Source organism: Myxocyprinus asiaticus, chromosome 2 (genome assembly GCF_019703515.2).
Source record: "Myxocyprinus asiaticus isolate MX2 ecotype Aquarium Trade chromosome 2, UBuf_Myxa_2, whole genome shotgun sequence".
Taxonomy (NCBI): Eukaryota; Metazoa; Chordata; class Actinopteri; order Cypriniformes; family Catostomidae; genus Myxocyprinus; species Myxocyprinus asiaticus.
In genome coordinates, this window is record NC_059345.1 from 31048557 (window position 1) to 31069783 (window position 21227).

The following is a 21227-nucleotide window of genomic DNA, read 5'->3' on the forward strand; positions in this document are numbered from 1 at the left end:
GGAGGAAAGGCTCCTCATTACCATGGTTAGGTCAGTGTAGCTAGTCTAAATAATAATAATAATAATTTTAAATTATAATATTTATGAAAAAAATAAATACTAGCTGAAACACATCTTGAAACTTTAACTACAACTGCCACTGTTGATATAAAATGAGGTCAAATAGATTCTACCTTTAGATTATTTCATAAGAAACTATAACATTTTGTCAAAATATAACAGTTACTTTTACTCATGTGATGATGTATAATGAAAAAAAAATGTGCGCACAGCACAGTGTTGTTCTTTTCCTCCTCAGTGCTGCTTGGCATGTCAGGGCTGCCTACTGTTTGAGAGGTTTGACTTGACTTCCTCCGTAACACTTTAAACTAGAAAAGTCTCACTACAATTGAAATTGGTCACATCAGTTTTGAGGTCTGTGCTCCGCAATATCGAGGGAAGCCCGGTTGTTGCAAGCGCGCACCAGAGAGAAGAGCAGATCATGATCGTGAGCTGGTTCCGATGCGAAAGTGCCGATGAGAAGCCTTTAGTTGATTGCGAGATTATCATTAAATCTGCCTCGGCAGGCCCCGTAACGATTCGTAAAGGAGAAATGTGAGGTACTGAGTGTATGACTTATGTGTACCAATGAACAAGAAAGAAATATAGACATTATTTTAAATTTGTTGAGCAGAAAAGTGTTTTAGAAAGTAACTTAAAAGTAAAGTAATTATTAATGTAATTACTGTTTCAATTAAGTCATTATTAAAGTAATCTGATTACAGTTTTAGATAAATAATTAGTAATTTGTTGTGGATTACTATTTTTAAGTAAGTTACCCAACACTGGATGTCACAATGGAACTTGCCATTAACCAGTGGCGTAAGTTTCATGTGATAATTTTGAGAGAAACATTCCCCCGTCAACCCCACATCACAACCGCCAAAACAAAATTCACAGAAACAAAATCTATGCCTCTCTTTATATCTACACCTGCATTAAACAGCCTATTATAAGATTTTCAGCTAAATTAAAGAGGTAAACAATTATGTGGCACAAAATGATTCATTAAGCAAACAAAAATGGTAAATTACAATATTACAAATATTTTACAAATACATGGTACTTAAAGGTTCTTCAATGAATACCATGGCACTGCCATGGTACTATACCCAAAAAGACATGGTATAACCACAGTACCATATAAAAAAACATGGTAATACCTGTCTGTCATGTCCAAAAACATGGTAGCACCATATTAGTATCTTTATGTTAGTGTGGTGATTCATCAAATATTTGAGATTAGCATCAAAATGTGGTATTGAAATGTAAAGTAGATATTTATTTAGATTCATAACGTATCAGTCCTAAAAAGCTGTAGATTTATATCCATGGTTTACGCTGTTCGCTCTTGTATTGTATGCTACTTTAAGAAAAGACAGTTAGCACGATGTAACTGCAGTCCTCCTGGTCAACAACTGCCGCTTAATTTTGCATGAGGTGCCCCACAGTGGTCTACTAAACCACTCCACGTTTAGAAACCCATAAAATACCCATGGCAAGGACATTGACATACACACAACATACTGACACACAGACCCATTCGCAGACACATGCACATAATTTGTTAGCTGAATGCACACAGGCATGTGATGAGCATGGATGAATCGGGAATATGCCTCAGTTCAGCACGTGGCTTGATCACTTGTGACAGTCTAATATAGACATTCACCCAAATACAGGCTTATTGTTTGTTCACTCTCACACATACATACAGCATCTGATCAGCTTCTCTCTCAAAACACAGACCCCAGAGCAGAAACTCTTTCCCACAGGCGTCTCTCAATATCCAACCTGGCTTCTCAGACCACACCCTGTTTACTCTACTGAGGACCAGTCCAATCATCCCTCTCACCTGCCACCATTAAAAGCCATTCAAAACGAAACCATGGCAATACACTCCTCCCGCCACCCCTCCTTATCCCTGTTATCATTATTTGACTAGATTATTAAAAGTTTAGATGAGCTGCACAATCATCTCTCCCTTCTTTTTTTTTCTTTCTTTCCCATTCTTGCTTTCTATATCTGACACTCACACACACACACACACTTCTGCTTTTCCTCTCTGCTGATGATTATGTGTCTGTCCACAGCTGAGTGAGCAGTATGTCAGTGCAGAGCCTGCGGAGAGTGTTTCTCTCCCCGCTCTTCTAAAGCATCAACACACTGACCATACCTCTGTCTGTCTGCTGTGTCTCATGTCTTCTCTTAATAACAACAGCAGAACCTAATTGCTATAATTTTAAAGTATAAGATATTTCAAAGTAGGGGGCATTCACACAAAACATCCATATGTACCATCCGGTACTAGGATGAGATTTTTTAGGTTGAGAATTAGGTTCTCTCATTTTCGCCATCTATCCAGGGAAGGGGGGGTGGGAGCTTGGTCATTTCAACATCTGAACAGGGTGGGCAGCATCAGATGTTTCTTTAGGCACATGGAAAATCTAGGGGGGCATTTTGACTCGGCCATGGTATGCACTATTTTTCCAATGTAAACGTGCTCTAGACAGATATCTTTGGCCATTGCTCTGCATCTCGCTATTTTTTCAGTGTCTCATTTTTAAGACTATGTAATTTCTGCAACACTAGCGTCACCAAACTTAATTTCAAAAATAAACAATAACTACGTTTACATGGACACCAGAAAGCAGCGTTCCAGTTAACATGCACTGTTTAAGCGGCATACTCTACTCCCGTATACATGCGGCTCGGTTAGTAAGCAGCTTTTTCCACAGCATTGTAATTTCCCAGTGACACTTGTGTAAATAACAAACATGGCATCTGAGGAAGACTTTACTATTTTATGCCCCGTTGCTTCGATTTATTTTTAGAAATTCCAGTGTTGTTGCTGTGTTTGTAAACGTAACTTTCTATTGCGACCTAAGCGGGTCTCTCAAAACAAACACAGGAACTTTATAGTGCCACATAGACACAGTGCATGGCTTACTTGTAGTGTCTCTGCATATTAAACAGGGATAGTAGAAAGTGTTTTAAAACTGAAAAAGTTACATACTTCAGCTTAAAGAGAAATTCAATCTAAAAACGCATCTCGAGATATCTGTATTCTGTTCCATTTATTGCATTTTGTCAAGCTTTATTTAACACAAGACCACATTCGGTCTGAATCGGTCTGAATTTCATCTCATGATACTGCATGAATATTCTCACACCAAGAATTATCGGTACACTGAAGTACAATGCAGATGATAGACACAAGTAAAAGATTGCAATATATTACAGTTTTGAATAACTATACACTAAACATAAAGAATCAGAATATTATCATATCGTGACCCAGATATCGATCAAATATTTTAGCGACAGACCCTCCTGATTCCCATTCCTGCTAACTGCACGACTTTCTTTTACATTCTGGCCAGGAAAGCAGGATGAAGCCTGGCTAAAACCATTTGTGTTAAGCAGAAAACAGAACAAAGTATATCCCTGTAGCCTCTAGACTCCAGATTGATGCAGTATTTATGCAACCCTCATCGCCCACACTTTCACTCTCTCATTTCTCCCGTACTTTCAAGCTATTTTTTTCTCTCTTTCTGCACCACATTGTCTCATGCTGTTGATTTATCTTCTCCTCGCTCTTTTTTCTGCCATTGGAGGACATGGTGTGCTGGCTGTGGTTACTGTAAGAAAGGAATTCAGTGACTTCCCCATCCTTGCAGATAAAATGGCAGTAAAGGAGTTACCGTGCACTTGATTCTCAGCCGGAAAGACAGGGCAAATGTTCGAGAGGAACGTGCCCTTATTCAGGTGGAAGAACGTGTGTGTTTGAGAGAGAGAGTTGGATGGGATCAGCATGCAATGCCTTTATTGTTTGTGTGTATTCAGGTTGCTAACACACTATCAGACTCATAATGAGTGGGCATTATAAGGCTGGGTGTTTGGCATAGATAGAGGTATTGCAGGACTATTTTAAGCATCTCTTTCTTGTTCTTTTTTTGCTCTCTCTCTCTCTTTCTTTTCCCTCTCCCACACTTGCTCTTTCTTTGTGTATATTGTATGTTCATTTTATACCCTTTCACTCTCGTATTAAATACAGTATATATTTTTATATATACTTGAATATATTTTTACGACTGTGTTATAGAGCAGAAAGCTTTTAGGCTGCTTTTTGTAATTTCACCAAATGACACCACATGCAATTGCAAAAATAATGATTGTTTCCAAACACTCCCCTGTCTGCCATTGTTGACTCAAACAAGTAGTCATGGCCAAACTCCTGCCATTGGCTCAACCAATGTTGCTATGATGGGTGCTATGAAGTTCTCTCTCTATTTTCTTTTGATGTATCAGTTATTATACCCATACTTGCATGTCCTGTGATTTGCTGTCTCTCTCTCTATATATATATGTGTGCAGGGGGAAATGTTGCTGCATATAGGTGTGTTGGTGTTTGTGTTCAGAGAATACACCTCTCTGTAGTCAGATGATGGCATGCAGACCTTGCGTTTGGTTATTTATATGTTTTTTGCCTGTTTTTTTAATGTTTTTTTTTTTTTTTTTTTACCTCCATGCCTTTTTGCTGCTCCTGTGTGTGACGACCCCTGTACTATCCTGAACGTGTCCCAGAGGGTACAGAAGGCAGCCAAAATCAAGAAAAAGGCGGTGTGTAAAATAAAATTAAATAAAAAAGATAGAGAAGAAAAATGCCTTTTTTTGCCATCCACTCCATCTCTGTGTGTCCATCATTTTACCATTTTCATTAAGTGCTGCTTTTTACTATGTGAAGTGAAGCTTTAGATCTGGCTCTCTTGATGACTGGGATCTGCTCTTTCAGTCACAGTTGAAAGAGGCCAGGCCAGGCCAGGCCATTCTTTATGAAAGTGACCAGAATGTAGTGCCAGATCTGCTAGCCACTTTTAGGTGGCAAATTGAAATGAGCCTTAAGAGATGTGGACTCAAAATCTCAAGGCTGTTTTGCACACATACTGCAAAAAAATGAAAATTCTGTCATCATTTACTCACCCTCATGTCCAAGCCTCTAGGACTTTCTTTTTTCCATGAAACACAAAAGGTACAGGCAGAATGTTATCCTGAAGCCCAAAGTATACTTCAGTTTTGACGTGAATGCTTAGCGTCTGCATACAGTCTAACACATAGACTTTCAAAAAATACTCTACTTCAGTGTACGCATACACAGGCAGTTTACATGAATGCACACTACAACTCCTATGAGATACTGAACTCTCTTCAGGAGTTTAGACCCATAAAGATGTCTTTATATTCCTTTGGAATTTAGTTATGTAAATGCAGGTATCTCCTGACCTCCCCCCACACACGCTCTTTACGTGCATAACCACTGTTTTTGTTTCCACATTCGTCTCCTGTTGTTTCGTGGCAATTACATCTTCTTCTAGCACTTCTTCGTGACATCAACAGCTCAAATGTGAGTATTGCCACCTTGTGGACCCACTAATTAGTGTAAATTACTTTAGGCACATGTGTATACTGGCCATTCAGAGTACGTGCGGTTAGAAAAATCGGTCAGTGCTCGAGCACCTTGCTGATGATTAAATCCACGTCACTCATACTGATCTTTAATGTATAACTGGATTGCTGATGATGTCATAGCATTAAAGCCACTGCGCCACCATATTGCTATCCAAACATTCCATTGTGTCTATTGACTTAATAGAAAATCATCTCATATCGGTGAGTAAACATTATCCATTGAATCACAGATTTTACACCTGAAATCTGCCTGTACATTCCTACAATGCAAACATTCTACACATGTAATTATACATTTTTTCCAAATCAGGAATTTTTCATGTATCTTGAAAGCCTGTGCGAGTTATGTTAATCTAGCTAAATCAAACAGTATACCTCTAACAAACTTCAGTGGCAAACAGATCAGCAGAACAAGTTCACTGAAACAGAGATAAGATACAAACAGACATTTTCAGAGATATGTATAACATCGAAGTGTTTGTTCTTAGTTACATTTTTTTAATCAAAAAGTGCTTTTTTCTCACAGTCACATGGCTGGGAGTGCATTCTCGCTCTCTCCCTATCTATCTATCACACACACACAGTGGGTGCAAAGAGAGTGAGGGAGACAAACAAAGTCAAGATGGTTAAAATTGAACTGATGGGCTAGGTTTACATTTTTTTTTTTTTTTTTTTATGGCTAATGTACACAGAATGTATTACATGTACTTTTTACCTATTTCATTCAATACAAGATATTGATTATAACTGTCAAGGCTCTTCACACACTTGCTCCTCAGTACATAACTGATTTGCTCCACCCTTACACTCCTGCTCGCACTGTAAGGTCTACTGGTGCAAACTTCCTGATTGTCCTGAAGTTTAGGTTGTTTTCTATGGGAGGCAGGTCATTTATGACTGTTGCTCCTCGACTTCGGAATGCTTTCCCACAACCCCTTCGGGAACTCACCACTCTCTCGTCATTTAAATCACAACTAAAAACGTATCTCTCCACTCAGTGTTATCTCTCGGCTACTAGTTAGTTAATTAGGGAGTGCCTTATTTTTATTTATTTATTTATTTTTGGTGTATCGGTCCATTTGCTGTTTTTCATGTAATTGCTCTCATGTAAAGCGACCTTGGGTTCAAGAAAGTCACTATATAAAATAAACATATTATTATTATTATCAGTGTATGACAGCAGAGAGCACTTAAATATGAAAACAGGCAAATCCCGGGTATTTAAAGCGATTTAGAAATACCAGTCTGACTTTTTAAGGACCCCCCAGGGGAAGGAATGTGTTGTCATTCTATAACAAGCATATACAGTGCATCCGGAAAGTATTCACAGCGCTTCACTTTTTCCACATTTTGTTATGTTACAGCCTTATTCCAAAATGGATTCAATTCATTATTTTCCTCAAAATTCTACAAACAATACCCCATAATGACAACGTGAAAGAAGTTTGTTTGAAATCTTTGCAAATTTATTAAAAATAAAAAACAAAAAAAAATCACATGTACATAAGTATTCACAGCCTTTGCTCAATACTTTGTTGAAGCACCTTTGGCACCAATTACAGCCTCAAGTCTTTTTGAGTATGATGCTACAAGCTTGGCACACCTATTTTTGGGCAGTTTCTCCCATTCTTCTTTGCAGGACCTCTGAAGCTCCATCAGGTTGGATGGGGAGCGTCGGTGGACAGCCATTTTCAGATCTCTCCAGAGATGTTCAGTCGGGTTCAAGTCTGGGTTCTGGCTGGGCCACTCAAGGACATTCACAGAGTTGTCCCGGAGCCGCTCCTTTGTTATCTTGGCTGTGTGCTTAGGGTCGTTGTCCTGTTGGAAGATGAACCTTCACCCCAGTCTGAGGTCCAGAGCGCTCTGGAGCAGGTTTTCATCAAGGATGTCTCTGTACATTGCTGCATTCATCTTTCCCTCGATCCTGACTAGTGTCCCAGTTCCTGCCGCTGAAAAACATCCCCACAGCATGATGCTGCCACCACCATGCTTCACTGTAGGGATGGTATTGGCCAGGTGATGAGCGGTGCCTGGTTTCCTCCAGACATGACGCTTGCCATTCAGGCCAAAGAGTTCAATCTTTGTTTCTCATAGTCTGAGAGTCCTTCAGGTGCCTTTTGACAAACTCCAGGCGGGCTGTCATGTGCCTTTTACAGAGGAGTGGCTTCCGTCTGGCCACTCTGCCATACAGGCCTGATTGGTGGAGTGCTGCAGAGATGGTTGTTCTTCTGGAAGGTTCTCCTCTCTCCACAGAGAAATGCTGGAGCTCTGTCAGAGTGACCATCGGGTTCTTGGTCACCTCCCTGACTGAGGCCCTTCTCCCCCGATCGCTCAGTTTGGCCGGGTGGCGAGCTCTAGGAAGAGTCCTGGTGGTTCCAAACTTCTTCCATTTACGGATAATGGAGGCCACTGTGCTCATTGGGACCTTTAATGCTGCAGAAATTTTTCTGTACCCTTCCCCAGATCTGTGCCTCGATACAATCCTGTCTCGGAGGTCTACAGACAATTCCTTGGACTTCATGGCTTGGTTTGTACTCTGACATGCACTGTTAACTGTGGGACCTTATATAGACAGGTGTGTTCCTTTCCAAATCATGTCCAATCAACTGAATTTACGACAGCTGGACTCCAATCAAGTTGTAGAAACATCTCAAGGATGATCAGTGGAAACAGGATGCACCTGAGCTCAATTTTGAGTGTCATGGCAAAGTCTGTGAATACTTATGTACATGTGATTTTTTTTTGTTTTTTATTTTTAATAAATTTGCAAAGATTTCTTTCACGTTGTCATTATGGGGTATTGTTTGTAGAATTTTGAGGAAAATAATGAATTGAATCCATTTTGGAATAAGGCTGTAACATAACAAAATGTGGAAAAAGTGAAGCGCTGTGAATACTTTCCGGATGCACTGTAATACATTCAGATTAATTGAAAATGTCTGCAAATTATGCCTTTTTGTCAGTAGATGGTGCCAAATGACCTTCTTTTACGTTTTGAACGTGCAATTGCATTGAACCAAAAGCACAGAGTCATTCACGACCAGACCAAGTCTAATTATCGAATTATCCTTTATTAAAATGAGTGTTATCATACATTCTAAGAGACTTCAAGACTGCAGAGCGGTTCCCCACAAATGACAACAATGCATATCTATCATATTGTGAACTGTTGAGCATGACTTTTTTTTTTCAAGCTATTCAAAAAACAACAATATTAGCCTAAAAATTATTATTTGTTTCAATAACATCTATATGTCATTGTAATGTGTGGTCATCACTCATTCGCCACCTCTCGTTCAGCCAGTCAGCAGATCCTTGTTCATGAACGACATGACTGAGATGTCTCATCTCGTTCAGACTCAAATGGCCGACTATTTATTCAGTGAAGGGTGTATTTGTTCAGCGGGTCAAACCGATGATATGCTCCTTCACAGCCCGCTCTCAAATACTATTAGCTCACGCTGTAGTCAGTCTGTAAAAGCAGAAAAGTGCAAAACAAATTAAATTTGCATGTCCACAAATGTATGAAGACACTAAAAATAGAGTTTAAACACCAGAACCATTTTTGACACAAATGGCATGAAAGCAGGTTTAATTTTTCTTATATTTTATCAAATACTGGGCTTTAATGAAGTTCACGAAAAGCCTAAATATCTTACACTGTGCACTAAAGCACAACTTTTCTATTCATAATTCATGCCATTTTAACTGTATGGTCTTCAGTCATTTTTACACATTCATAAATTGGGGATTATATGTTCTGCATTTCACCCCTTTCTCTCCATGTTGAATGTGATTGACTCACATGCTGAACTGAACGAACGACATGGCTCCTCTCGTTCAGTCAGTCAGCAGATCTTTATTCACGAAACGAGATGATTGAGTGATTCATTCATTTCGTTCATGAACAAGTATACAAGTACGTTCAGTTCGTTCATGAACGAGACGTCTCACCTCATTCAGACTCAAACGACCGAATCGACTGATTCAGTGAAGGGTATATTTGTTTAGCAGGTGAAACCAATTAAATGCTCCTTCACAGCACGCACTTGAGTGCTACTGGCTCATGCTATAGTCAAGAAATAACACCAAAGCAATCTCGAGCTGAGCTCATTGGTTTCAAAAGGGTGAATCTTTAGTGAATGAGAAATATGAGTCAGTGTATGGAGGTGAACGAGAATGATTCGTTCACGTAAAAGATTTGTTGAAAAAAACCCCAGATCCGTTCACAAACACAACATCACTAAAATACTGTATATATCAGTGGTCAAGTGACTTGTATGCATACGCTCAGCATTCACGTCTGACTAAAATATACTTTGGGTTCAGTCTCCATTCATTGGCATTCTGCCTTATATTCCATCTTTCTGCCTAACATCTTTCATTTTCTATGGAAGAAAGAAAGTGTTGAGGGTAAGTAAATGATGGCAGTATTTTAATTTTGGTTGAACTTTCTCTTTAACCATATATAGAAAGGTAGTTTACAGTCCATATGTAGGAATGGTTAGGAATAACCATTCCTACATAACCCTTAATTATTGCAGTACCAAAAAACTAAAGAAAGAAATGTGCTGACAAGTTAATGAATTGCACTCTGAGACAGCATGACAGCTGGTTAAGTGTTGGTATTGTGTGTTTTTTTACATACCTGTCTATCATTTAAGACCACTTTGCATCATCCTGCACTGCACCTCTGTCTCTCTCTCTCTCTCTCTCTTAATCATCTCATCACTTGAACCTCTGCATGGCTTCTACTTAACACAGAAAGATGTATACATGATGATTACTTGTCTGTCTATTGGCCTGATTAACTCACTGTGTTTTTCCGCTTTGAAATAACACACTTCATCAGTTTCGGGAAGTTACTGTGACTTTTAATCATTGTGTCCTGCTGCAGTTGTATTAATGTTCATTGTTCATTGAATTCTGCTGCAAGGTTTTGATTGAGACACAATTTGCCATGATTGACTACCACTAATCAGTTATTAATTCTGAGATATGGATAGGCTATCATAGATAAGCATTGCTGTTTTACATTAAATTAATATGTTCTTTGCATCTCAGCATGCCATATTGCTTACCATTTGGACTATTAATAGTGCAATATATAGAGGTTAAGTACAACCCTGGGCTCCCCTCTCATGTGGCCAAGCATTCACTAGTGCATGATTTATGAATCAGTATTAAAATGCTTTCATTAGGGGTTTCAGAGGTTGTGCCTTTTTCCTAAGGTCCCCTCATGGACCTTCATATGAATTATAGCATGGGTACAATGGTGGCCTCTTGGCCGGGTAGGGGGGCAGTTTTTCATATTTTTGTTCTTGCTCTCTTTGTCTGCAGAGCCCAGAGGGAGATGCTCAGACTTTGACAGAGGTGGATCTTTTCATCTCAACTCAAAGGATCAAAGTATTGAATGCAGACTCCCAGGTGAGTTAGAGCGGCCGGCTGCCTGTTGCTGTAGGTATTGGAGTAAAATTTGTAAAGATTAAACAATAAAGCCTAAAAGTAAGTACAAGCATATTAATGCAAGTCAGTGACTGGTGAACTAATTGTCATGCTAAGCACCCTCCAAAACATCATCAAATAAGACCAGAACATTTCAAAAACATTAATTAATGTGTTGGTCCAAGCTGGTTTATGCTGGTTAGTGCTGGTTTGGTGCTGGTTTGGTCAGAAAGACCATAGTTAACCAGTATGGACTTTCTGATGAATATGGTTAACCAAGTGAAGCTTGCTGTTTAAACTGGTTAAGGAGCCTGTTTAATATACAATAACTTATATTGTTATGTTGTTTTGTCTATGTATAAGCTATGTAAAAAAGGAAAATACATCTGTCAACTGTTTCATTTAACTGTGGCAGTATAAAAAAAGAAGTCTAACATAAAAAAGCATCCCATGCTGGGGACCAGCATCCAAAACACCACATATACTGGTAACCAGCAATGTTGTTATTTGTTTTAACATAGTAGAGTCAAAGCAAAGAACAAAGTACATGAACCTAACTCTTTACACCCCTTTTGTTTGTTTTTTGGATAAAAGATCATATTTCGTACTATATTGTAAAACATGTTTTTTTCAGGTAACCTAAACAGGTAAATTTACTGGTTTTATTGAAGTAACAAAATGGTATGAAATCTGACTAAAGCAACCTGACAAAATAGGTTACACCAACAAAAGTAATTTTTATGAGTTTGATCAAGTAGAAATAGGTCCTTGAGGTAACAATTGAAGGTTTCCACTTTTTTCAGTGTAAAAAAAAATCAGATTAGGTTCAGTCCTGAAAGGAGATTAAAGCATGTTTTGATACATGATCATTTCCATTGTAATATAAATATGCTCTCAAATGTTCTTGTTGCCACAATATCACAAAAGATGTATTATATAGAAATAAAGAAATGAAAATGTAAATTATAAATTATAAATCATATTTGGAAAAAAGGAAAGAACTCAAATTTCAAATAGTTACAAATATAAACAAATGTGCTGTTTTTATTTCAATATTAAATATTATGTAACTCAATAAAACACACAATGTGCAAAAGGGTTAAGCCTACACAAGCAAAACACCTTGATTTCAAACTTTGAACTTTTTTATTTATTTTACCTAAAATGTCAAATGAAACTGGACAAAAATTAAGTGCAATTAAAATGTGTGTTGTTCAACTTTTTGAAAGATGGTTTTACAAAAGTTGTGAAGGGCAACATCTCTTTGGCAACAAACCTATTTCATCTGTGCATTCTGATTGGTTATTTCGTTGTCCGGGAAATACATCATGTGTGTTTTGTTCCCTCCTTCATGATATATATCGCAAGATCCAATTACATCGGCAACCACTGGGCTGAGGGATCGGTGAATATTCTTGCTTTAGTGTTTTTGCATTGAAAATTAAATTAATTTATTTAAAAAAACGAAAAACTTAAATCAAATACATTTCTAAATTCAAATTGCAGTCCAAACGGAATAATAAAGCAATTAAAATAACGAAGTGATCAACAAAATAATATATATATAAGTAACCACCTTTCCATTTACCGTCAGGCAATTATCCGTCTAAACATGCAGGTGGAAAATTACTTACACAAATGAAGACATAAAAACAGTTATAAATGTAAAAATAATCATTATGATGATAATTACTGAAATATAAATCATGGTTCGAAGTGAATGTGTTTTTGTATTATTTTATGTTTTAATCACAGATGTATAGGCTGCAGAGTTGTGGTCACAATGAACTGCTCTGTGGAAATAAAGTGAACTGAACTCAAAGCACCTCCTGAGCTGAACTGTCTGAGGTCATTTGCAGCATTCTCATAGACGATACTGTTCTTGCAAAAAAAAAAAAAAAAAATCTCGGAAGACAGAAACAAAGAAAGAGTGAGAAACTTTTACTTGCGCGTGTTCCACGAGACAGCACGCGTACAAACAGCGTGTCATACATGCACATAGACGGCTTTTCTGTCTTCTGTTCTTAATAATATAATAAAGTGTTTCTTCAAGCGCGTGTCTGTGTGTCTACGGGCAAATTATTTGTAATATTAATTTGATAATAATAATATCCTAATAATAATAATAATAATTTAATACATTAATGAGAAAACGAGCAAATTATCATCTTGACATCGTCAAAGGCATCAGCTATTGGCGATCACTCTGACCATCGTCGATCCCAGAGATCATCATCTATCGGCACAACCCTAGTTTGTACAGTATACAAATCATTATGTCTATGGAGAGTCCTCATAATGATAGGAGTACCAACAGTGTGTGTGTGTGCACGTGTGTGTGTTAGTGTGTTTGTAATGAGTTCTAACTGAACAGCAGTGAGTGGGCCGGCTGGCAAGGATATTCCGTTATGTGCTGCAATGCAGTGATTGTCCTCACCCTGCCTGTCACTTATCACAGTGTGGAGGAAGACTGAGTCTCTATTGGCTGTTTGTTACAGATTCATTATTATTAGCCGATAGCACAGGTCACAGGAAGCTGTTTTTCAGGACTCCAAGCCATATCTAAATCTGTGAGTTGAAAGTGAAAAGGATGGCTTATTTGTAATAAATTATACTAGCACTCATAGCTTGTGCTTCACAATGTATTTTACATTGGGCCCTATAATTTAAAAAAGAGCTGCATTAAATGGATATATCCCCACACATTACCTTCAGCTCTGTGTGTGCACCGAATGGAAATGCTGTATGAATTTCCTCTGTGCTCTTGCTGAGGAAGGTGTGGGTCATTCATTCTCTTAGCTGGCTGATGATGTAAATTATTACCTTGTGTGAGATAGATAAATGCTGTTTCTTGTCCACCTCATTCACCCATCCAGTGCATGAAATATTATTTGAATATTAATAAATAAATTTTATAAATATTATTTTGTTTATTATGCATTAAAAATGTGCTTAAAAACAAAAACACAGAAACACAATACTAAAACAAGAACTGAGACTGTCAACACTACTTACATATAAAAGCTACATGTATTTATTTATATACAGTATATTTAATAACAAGATATATATCACAATAAATGTGGAAAAGAAATAATGACTGTATTATAACGGCTAACCAGAACACAGCCAACCAGAACAAGTCAGTCACCTCACCTTTTGTGACCTGAAGTGGCATTAGCTTACTGTATAGATATGGGCTAGTAACATAAGGCTGTAAGCTTGTAGTTTCAAAAGATTCAAGAGATTCATGAATGGGAGGGTTCTGGAAACCCATATCACCATTGTACCCTTGAGCTATATAGTCCCTACTGTAACTCTCTTTGAATGACAAAGTGTCTGCAAAATAATAACTAAGCTGAAAAAATTGGGTTAACTGTAAGGGTCATTTTTGACCCGGGACAGGTAAAGATTACGTTAAAAATAGCGCATAGTTTTTGGTACTTGAACCAAACATTGTGACATTGTCAAGACAAAATATTAAATACAATTTATTTTTGTATATAATTGTTTAAGAGAAATAACATTTAAAAGCAAATTGTTCCTCCCATTGTCATAACAGTCAATTTTGATCTGTATGGAAGAACCAGTTGTGACCTTTCACCTTCTGACTTCTGGACGTCATACAGTTTTAAATAGTTTTTGTATATCTATAAATCAAATGTGACCTAAAAAAATAAACTCTTTTCTAGCTTTCCCACCTGCTTTACTGGGTACTGCATCTTTCCCACAAATTGCATAATTTCCTCTCAAACGGGATTTGTGCACACATGCACATGTCCACACACACTCGTAGAGAGTCTCGTACAGTTTTTAACAGGTAATATGTTAGTAAATAAGTTTACTAACATGATTTTATATGATAGGGTACAATGGGGCTAAAGCCCCCCCAATGGTACCTACTGTATATAAGTTTCTCCTAAAACTCCATTAATATTCAGTATATATAATTTTTCCCCTATCATTATAGACATTAGGACCAAAATAAAACAGATTTTTTTAAGGGGGTTCTTTAACCCTCTGGAGTCTGAGGGTGTTTTGGGCCCTGGAGAAGTTTTGACATGCCTTGAAATTTGTGCTTTTACAGTTGCTTAAAAACATATTAATGGCTAAAGTCTGATAACACTGTATTCAGCACAAACTGGGCTACAATAATATGTGAACAACAAGTATGTGAGAACTGGATCTTGTAGCCTAGAGTTTTTGCTACAAAAATGATGTGAAAACCATCCTGATCACTCATTCATACAAAACAATATAGTCATTTAACTTTTGTAAGACACTTTTAGTGTTTAGAAAGCCATATGCGAGGAGGCGTGGATGATCATGAATATTGATGTGATTCACACCTGAGGAGACAAAGACCCCTCCCCTGAGAGAGAATGAATGTGAGGAGACTTAATGATTGAATGTATTGTTTGTAGCTTATTCACAAAATCAAGTTTAAGTTAAAAGTAATCTGAGTATAAATTTTCTTTACATAAAGACTTTACTTAAAAACTTTAGACCTACACTACCGTTTTAAAAGTTTTTAGATCTGTAAGATTTTATGTTTTTAAAAGAAGTCTCTTCTGCTCACCAAGGCTGCATTTATTTGATCCAAAATACAGCAAAAACAGTGATATTGTGAAATATTTTTACAATTTAAAATAAGTGTTTTCTATTTTAATATATAGTAAAATGCAATTTATTCCTGTGATAAAAGCTGAATTTTAAGCATCATTACTGCAGTCTTCAGTGTCACATGATCCTTCAGAAATCAGAACAGATATTTGCAAGCACAAGCTTCGTTGATGATAATGAGGCAGCATAAACACTAGATAATATATAATCTAAACATTCATATTATTTTTAAATCATATTACATATCTTATTTATATCATACAGCATACAATTTAAATACCTGCTTTAGCATTTAAATGTAACTAAAACTTGCCTATTAGGACATATTTCAAATTTCAATACTCTGAATCCTGGCTGGCAAGTCTGGAAATAGTCCAACTAGTAAAATATGTACATGTTTATATAAAATAGCATGTCAACTAATATGTAAGTAAAACTAAATGACTTACTCACCCGAAATTGTATCCTCGGCTGGATCAAGTCGCTCTTCAAAATGTAAACGTTCCTCGTCAGATTCCCGCTCTTCTTCTGAGGAAAATGTGAACTCTTCATCACTATCCAGGACCATCTGTAGAGCTTCCTCACCTGTGTAGCGTGCCATCTTCCAAACATGCAGAAAAGTGAATGAATCTGATGATGCAGGGCTCAACACTAAGGATTTTCTACTGGCCCAGTTGGGCCAGTGCTTCAGATTTTTACTGGCCCTGCCAAAATTTTCACTGGCCCCAACACAAAAATGACAAATAGCTGTTTTTACCATAATGGCTTTAAAAATGTGTCTGAAGATAATAATTTTTTACATATATTATGTTTTTAAGACAATGTCCTGCCAAACTGAATCACATTTATAATTTGCAAGATATGATTTATGCCTTATGTAATCCCATATAAGTACTTTACAGATATAAATTCATAAATACATCATATTAAACTCAGCCGTCCTGCCATTTACACATGAGTTTTTAAGTGAAGAGTTCTGTTGTGCAGATGATGGGTTTTCGGTCACCTGTTTAGTCATGCAACTTTTGGCCATGTGTGAATACACAGGATCAAAGATTTAATCACTGAGTTAAGGATGTGATTATTGGCTGAATGTAATAAACATATGAATCCCTGAGAAGAGACTTGCTACCAAATCGGTTGTGACATGTAATATACATTAGGGAGATATTAGGCCTAATCTGTGAATTAAGAATGTGTATATAACATGAAATCAGACGACATAAAGACCAACACAGACTGATGCACAAAGCACAAAAACAAAAATACCTGTACGGTCCAGAAATGAGAAATATAACAGGTGTTTCATGAGGATGATATGAAGTAGACTGTTTTGAATATTCATCTTCACCCTGCAGCTGAACAGCTCTGATAATAATAGCCTAATAGCCATAGTGATCTTGCTTCTTTTCATATCTAACGCCATTATCATGTTGAATTAATGTTTACGTTTTGAAACATTACCTAATTAAATGTATACTTACATTTTGGATATTGAGCAGCTCGTGATTTCCAGACACGTGTATAATCAGGGTTTAACAAAGTTTATTACGTCTCATTCTGCGCTTCATCTCTAAAGGCGAATTAATGAGAGAATATGTGTTTGTTTTTTTTACAGTGGGAATAAAACTAGTGCTCTGTCCCTTTACGAGAGTACATGCATGTTAAACAGTCTCCGTGGCACGGAGAGAGATGATGATGAGACATATGAACAGAGAAAGATGGATTTTCAGTCCTATAGAAAGAAACTTTTTTGTGTTCCAATGTGTGGATTGATGCTTTTCACCAACGAAAAATGTGGGGATTTTACGCACTGTGAACACGGAATGTGCGGGGATACTTCAAATGTTGCACAAGATGTGCAATCCCGCTATGAAATTCATTAAGTGGGTTTTTTTTCCCTTCTGTTTTCTACAAATTGGTAATAGCTGCTTCTAAGACACTTGGAAAAGAGCGAGGACAGTGCTAGGAAAGTGCGTTCGGCGTCTGCACGCGACTGTGCCTTGGCGCGTCCAGCATATTATGCACTCGCGCATCTTTGCGAGCTAAATAGAATCGCTCTCGCTCCTCGGTTAGAATACTTGTTTCACTCAGTGTAATTGTTGTGCTCTCTCACTTGTTGTTTTCTTGCACTAATGTTATAAATGCAGCACTGGCCCGACCAGGCAAGTGACAGTTCTAGCAACTGGCCGAATCTCTCTCACACTGGCCCCGGGCCATCGGGCAGTCCTTATTGTCGAGCCGTGTTATGAACTTGATGTTTTTTTAAGGCATTGTTAGGGGCGTTTACCATTTGCATTGATCGACTCAGCACATTACCGTATGAATAGCGTGCTCTGCTGGTGGGTATGATCACATTAGGGATAATTAGCAGAGACAGGAGAAACTGTACATCGCTTTGTTTCATACAGATTGCATTGCAGTAGAATATTTGTTTTAAATTTGAATAGTTTTATTTAAAAGTAGACATTTTAAGCTTTCTTTAGACATATGTTTCATGTTTGTGTGATAAGTATTCATGGAGTTGCAATTCATTTTTGTGACGTGTTTCAGAAAGATGCTTAAGGAGAAAGAAACAGCTGAAAGCGCACCCTGTTTATTTTCTTTATTTTACTAAAGCACAACGTTTTGTTGTTATTGTGAGTGTACACATATAAAAGTAGACCCTTTATAGTTTCTAATGTTATCTTACACTTATCTGTATACCCAAAAGTGAGTATTTTAAGTTGTTTCCGCTGTTGTGAGGAAAAAATCCAGCAGGACGCGCCGGCGCGTCCGTCGATCCCAGAGGGTTAATGATGTTGTACACTAATCAAGAATTTATGTATTTTTAATGGTTTTCAGTACGGGTCAGAAATGACCAGAAGGTCAAAAGGAGGGTGCAGTTTCTTAAGACAATAGGAGGGTTAAAGAAAAAAGCCTTAACTCTGGTCGGATGTAATATGCTGGAAGGTGTTGCTACAGAATGCTGGTAACTGACTTTGGATACTCTGTTTGTTGTTTTGTAGGAGACCATGATGGATAACGCATTGCGCACCATCTCATACATCGCTGACATCGGGAACATTGTGGTTTTGATGGCGAGACGCCGCATGCCACGCACCGCCTCGCAGGACTGTATCGAGACAACTCCTGGAGCCCCTGAGGGCAAGAAGCAGTACAAAATGATTTGCCACGTGTTTGAGTCAGAAGATGTAAGTGTGGGTTTTAATAAACTTGTTTTTGCTAAAGATCTATATACAGTTGCAATCAAAATGATTCAACCCCCCTGACCAGCAATACATTCTGGTGATGTGAATTAAAACACATCAACTAAAACCTCAGTAAACAGTCAAAGTAAGTTTTTGATACACATTTGAGTGATTTTGAGAACAAAGAGTTTATTTTTAAAATAAAAAATAACTAATTCTCTCCACAAATGTCATGTCAAAAATATTCAACCCCCAAAGTCATTTGTGGAGCATCCTTTATCCTTAATAACAGCAAATAAATGTTTCAGGTAAGCGTTCTCAGGCTTCGGACACCTCTCTATTAGAATTTTTACACATTTCTCATGAGCAAAAGCTTCCAGCTCATTGACATTCTTTGGTTTCTGTGCTGCCACTGCTTCCTTGAAATCCCAACAAAGGTTTGCAATGGGATTTTAATGATGGACTGAGAGGGCCATTTAAAGACATTCCACGACATATCCCTGAACCAGATTTTGGAGAACTTGGATGTAACCTTGGTGTTATTGTCATGCTGGAAAGTCCAGTGATCACCGAGCTTCAATTTACACACTGAAGGCATCACATTTTTCATGCCAAAATGGCCTGATACCTGAAAGAATCCATGGTGTCAGTCACATAGGCAGCCTCAAAACACCCCCATAACAGGACTGACCCACCTCCATGCTTGACTGTGGGGATGGCGTCGTTCTTGTCATCTTACTCCAGACGTACTGCTGATCCATGGGTCTAAAACTCATTTTCAGTTTAGTGTCATATGTCTATAAAACCTTCTTCCAGGACTCCACAGGTCTTTTCTAATTACTTCTTGAATATTCAAGTCAACATTTCCCTTGGCAAAGTTTTGCTTTCTTCCACACCCCAAGAAGGTTGCTGTTGTACCATATTTAAAAAACTGTATGAATGGTGCTGCCAACTTTGTCTATTGAAAATTGAAGTGCCTTGGAAATGGACTTTTAGCCATGACCTTTCTTGTGTAATGAAATAATCTCCTCTATTAGCTTTTGAGAAAGCTTATTTTTAATTGCATTTTTTTGCATAGAAATACATTTTTGCTTACAATGCTAAACTTACATTTTAAAACTTAAACAAGTGCCATTGCAGACTGATGACTTAATTTTGTAAACAATTACTTGTGTAGCCTTACATATTTAAGAAACAGCTACATGCAGTAGGGGTTGAATAATTATGACATGGCTGTATTTTTAAAAAATCCTGCTATGTAGAAATATTAGGATATATATTCACACTATGACTTTGAATGTGTCACTCAACTGATATATAAAAATTCTGGGGCATCAGAAAAGCTTACCTTTGTAAATCCTTACTGTCTTGGGGGGGTTGAATAATTTCGAATGCAACTGTACATACAGTTCTGTGCAAAAGTCACATAAGACGTTCCACAAAAAACACTTGTCTTTAGATGGTTATTTAAATCTTCAGCTTTAGTGTGTCAATAGGAAACACAAATGTTAGACTCCCAAACATTCCTTTTGCAAATAGAATAGAATAGAAGTACAGAGATAAACTTTTGCACAGTACTGTATATATAAATAGAATGGGACGTTTTATCCAGCCACAGCTCAGATTTGTATTTACCTCACACATCTCAGAGAGTTTCCTGCCAAAGTAACCCCAGTTACAGATTTATATAATCCTGTTCTAATGGCCCTACTTTTCTCTCCTCCACAACACAACCCACTCTTCTGTACTGCAGTTGTTCCTCATTTATGCTGTCTACTTTCACTCTTTGATGTACAAGCCAACGAGTGTGTGTGTGTGTATGCACCCACAAATCAGTCATTTGTAGTTAGCCCTGTACTTCCTTATGTTATTAAACCTATTTTTTAAAGCACACCTCCATTTTCTACCCATAAAAGTAAAATAAGTATATTGTAACAAATCTTGGAAACATAAAAAACAATGTATGAATTCCTATGCATTAAATAACAAAATATTAAACCAAGTGGCATCTACAAACAAATGATACAAGAACTTTTCACACTTGTATTTTTATTTTATTTTTTGGCCCCAATTACTTTTAACCAACTGGCCCCACTGTGATTTTAGTAGATGTATGATTTTTAGTTACCTTCAAGTTTACAGTTGCCCTAGTTACAATTTAAAACTCTAAAAAAAGAAACATATTTTGCGCAATATTGTTCTATAAAATTGTATTTGTATGTTTGATTTAAATATTGTACAGATTTGGATACCATATGTGCAGTTGTAATTTCAAATGTCAGATTATCCTAAACAAAACTTTGAACTGATAACTGAATCCTAAAGTTCTGTCCCTTGACCTGGCTTACCAACCAGTCCACTTATTTGTTGTGATTTCATCATGACTGATTTAGATGCTCACTGCACAGTCCTGAAGCAGTTGTGTTTCCTGTGCTGATCAAAGCACACACACACATATGT

At 37.3% G+C, this 21227-nt stretch overlaps 1 protein-coding gene across 4 annotated transcripts in view; it reads left to right on the forward strand.

The window, feature by feature from the left end:
• Positions 1–21227, forward strand: part of apba2b (amyloid beta (A4) precursor protein-binding, family A, member 2b) — a 119293-nt gene that overhangs the window by 90028 nt on the left and 8038 nt on the right. For 3 of the 4 annotated variants that reach the window (XM_051644242.1, XM_051644263.1, XM_051644252.1), the window contains 3 exons: positions 4627–4662; positions 10849–10935; positions 18585–18770. In XM_051644242.1, coding sequence (XP_051500202.1) covers positions 4627–4662; positions 10849–10935; positions 18585–18770 — 309 coding nt within the window. The remainder of the gene's footprint in view (positions 1–4626; positions 4663–10848; positions 10936–18584; positions 18771–21227) is intronic. The other variant, XM_051644272.1, reaches the window with a different exon arrangement.